Raw genomic sequence first — 1,499 nt, forward strand, 5'->3', positions numbered from 1 at the left:
ACTCACATACTTGAGCTGCATTTCCGGCTCTATCCTTGTAGAAACTGAACCATGTCTTATTTGAGATCTCTCCATGCCTCTGTGAAAATGCACAATACCAGGGCTGATATGATGGCTCATCGCACTGGTTCTCCAGTTCCAATTACTCGCATCTCATGTAGGCTTCTGTTCCTGTCTCAGATGCTCCACTTCTGATCCAGCTCCCTGCTTATGATCTGGGAAAGCAGGGGAGAAGGCCTAAAGTTTTGGGTCCCTCTAACTGCATAGGAGACCCAGCAGAAGCTCCCGGCTCCCAGTTTTGGATCAGCTCAATTCTGGCCATTTTAGCCACTTGGAAACAGGTGGAAGATCTTTCTTTCTGTCTCTCTTCCTCTCTGTTAATCTGCCTTTCCAATAAAATTAAATTCTTAAAAAATAAAATGCACATGCGCTCGCTTCCTCTCGGCTCCCGCAGGAGTCTGCACCGCGGCCAACATGTCTCAGACTGAGTTTGAGAAAGCTGCTGAGGAAGTTAAGAACATCAAGGCGAAGCCCACTGACCCAGAGATGCTGTTCATCTGCCACTACAAGCAGGCAACCGTGGGCGACGTGAACACAGAACGTCCCGGGATGTTGGACCTCAAAAGCAAGGCCAAGTGGGATGCCTGGAACGAGCTGAAAGGGACCTCCAAGGAGAGCGCCATGAAAGCCTAGGTGGACAAGGTGGAGGAGCTGAAACAGAAGTATGGCATCTAAGAGGCCGCCGGGGGTGGCACCCGGCTGCACGGATAACCAGAACCGATAGGCCTTGCTTTGCTAACACCGCAGACAGACAGCGTGACCACACCAGGAGCCAGCCCGTCCAGCCCGTGCCCAGGGCTCTGCAGCCTGGGGCTCTTCACAGAGTCAGGGCCCAAGGGATTCCTGCCCTTCCCAGAGTAGTTTTTATCCGAGAGCAATTAAAAGTTCGTTTGTTAAAAAAAAATAATAATAAAATAAAATAAAATGCACACTTCTTTTCCTGGTCTGTTTCCATTCTACCCTTATGCACTGGATCTGTCTAGCATTATAGTTGCTATGTTTACTTTCCCACTAGAAAGTTGCTAATTAATTTAATTACCTCTGAAGCAGCAAGTACTTAGTTTAGTAATGGATGTATTTTATCATCAAATGTCAAGCTACTTTTCTACTCATGAACCAACTGCATAATTTTTTTTTGTACCACATGAAAGGAGTTGAAGAAAGCCCTTTAAGTTCCTATTCTTCTAATGTTGGACAAATCCAGCCTTTTCTTGAGGGACCACTGTGAGTTGCCCACATTCAAGGTACTTCCTTCCTGTCGGAGCCCAAGTGGTTCCTATATTAGGAATAATGACTATTATATTAGGAATCATGTCTGTTTTTGCAAAGGGCACATTAAAATCATTCAAAGAATGATCAATATACATTTTCCTCAAAGAATTAGAGTACAAATACAATTATCACTTGATTTAATAATGCACAACTAATCAAATAAAAAT

General features: G+C 44.7%; 1 protein-coding gene across 1 annotated transcript; it reads left to right on the plus strand.

Moving 5' to 3' along the window:
- The first annotated feature begins 433 nt into the window (after positions 1–433).
- On the plus strand, positions 434–968 carry LOC101516623 (acyl-CoA-binding protein-like). The gene has a single exon (XM_058664199.1). The coding sequence runs from the start codon at positions 475–477 to the stop codon at positions 691–693; it is 219 nt and encodes a 72-aa protein (XP_058520182.1). The 5' UTR covers positions 434–474; the 3' UTR covers positions 694–968.
- The last annotated feature ends 531 nt before the right edge of the window (positions 969–1,499 follow it).

The sequence above is a fragment of the Ochotona princeps genome, chromosome 5 (genome assembly GCF_030435755.1).
Source record: "Ochotona princeps isolate mOchPri1 chromosome 5, mOchPri1.hap1, whole genome shotgun sequence".
NCBI classification, from domain to species: Eukaryota; Metazoa; Chordata; class Mammalia; order Lagomorpha; family Ochotonidae; genus Ochotona; species Ochotona princeps.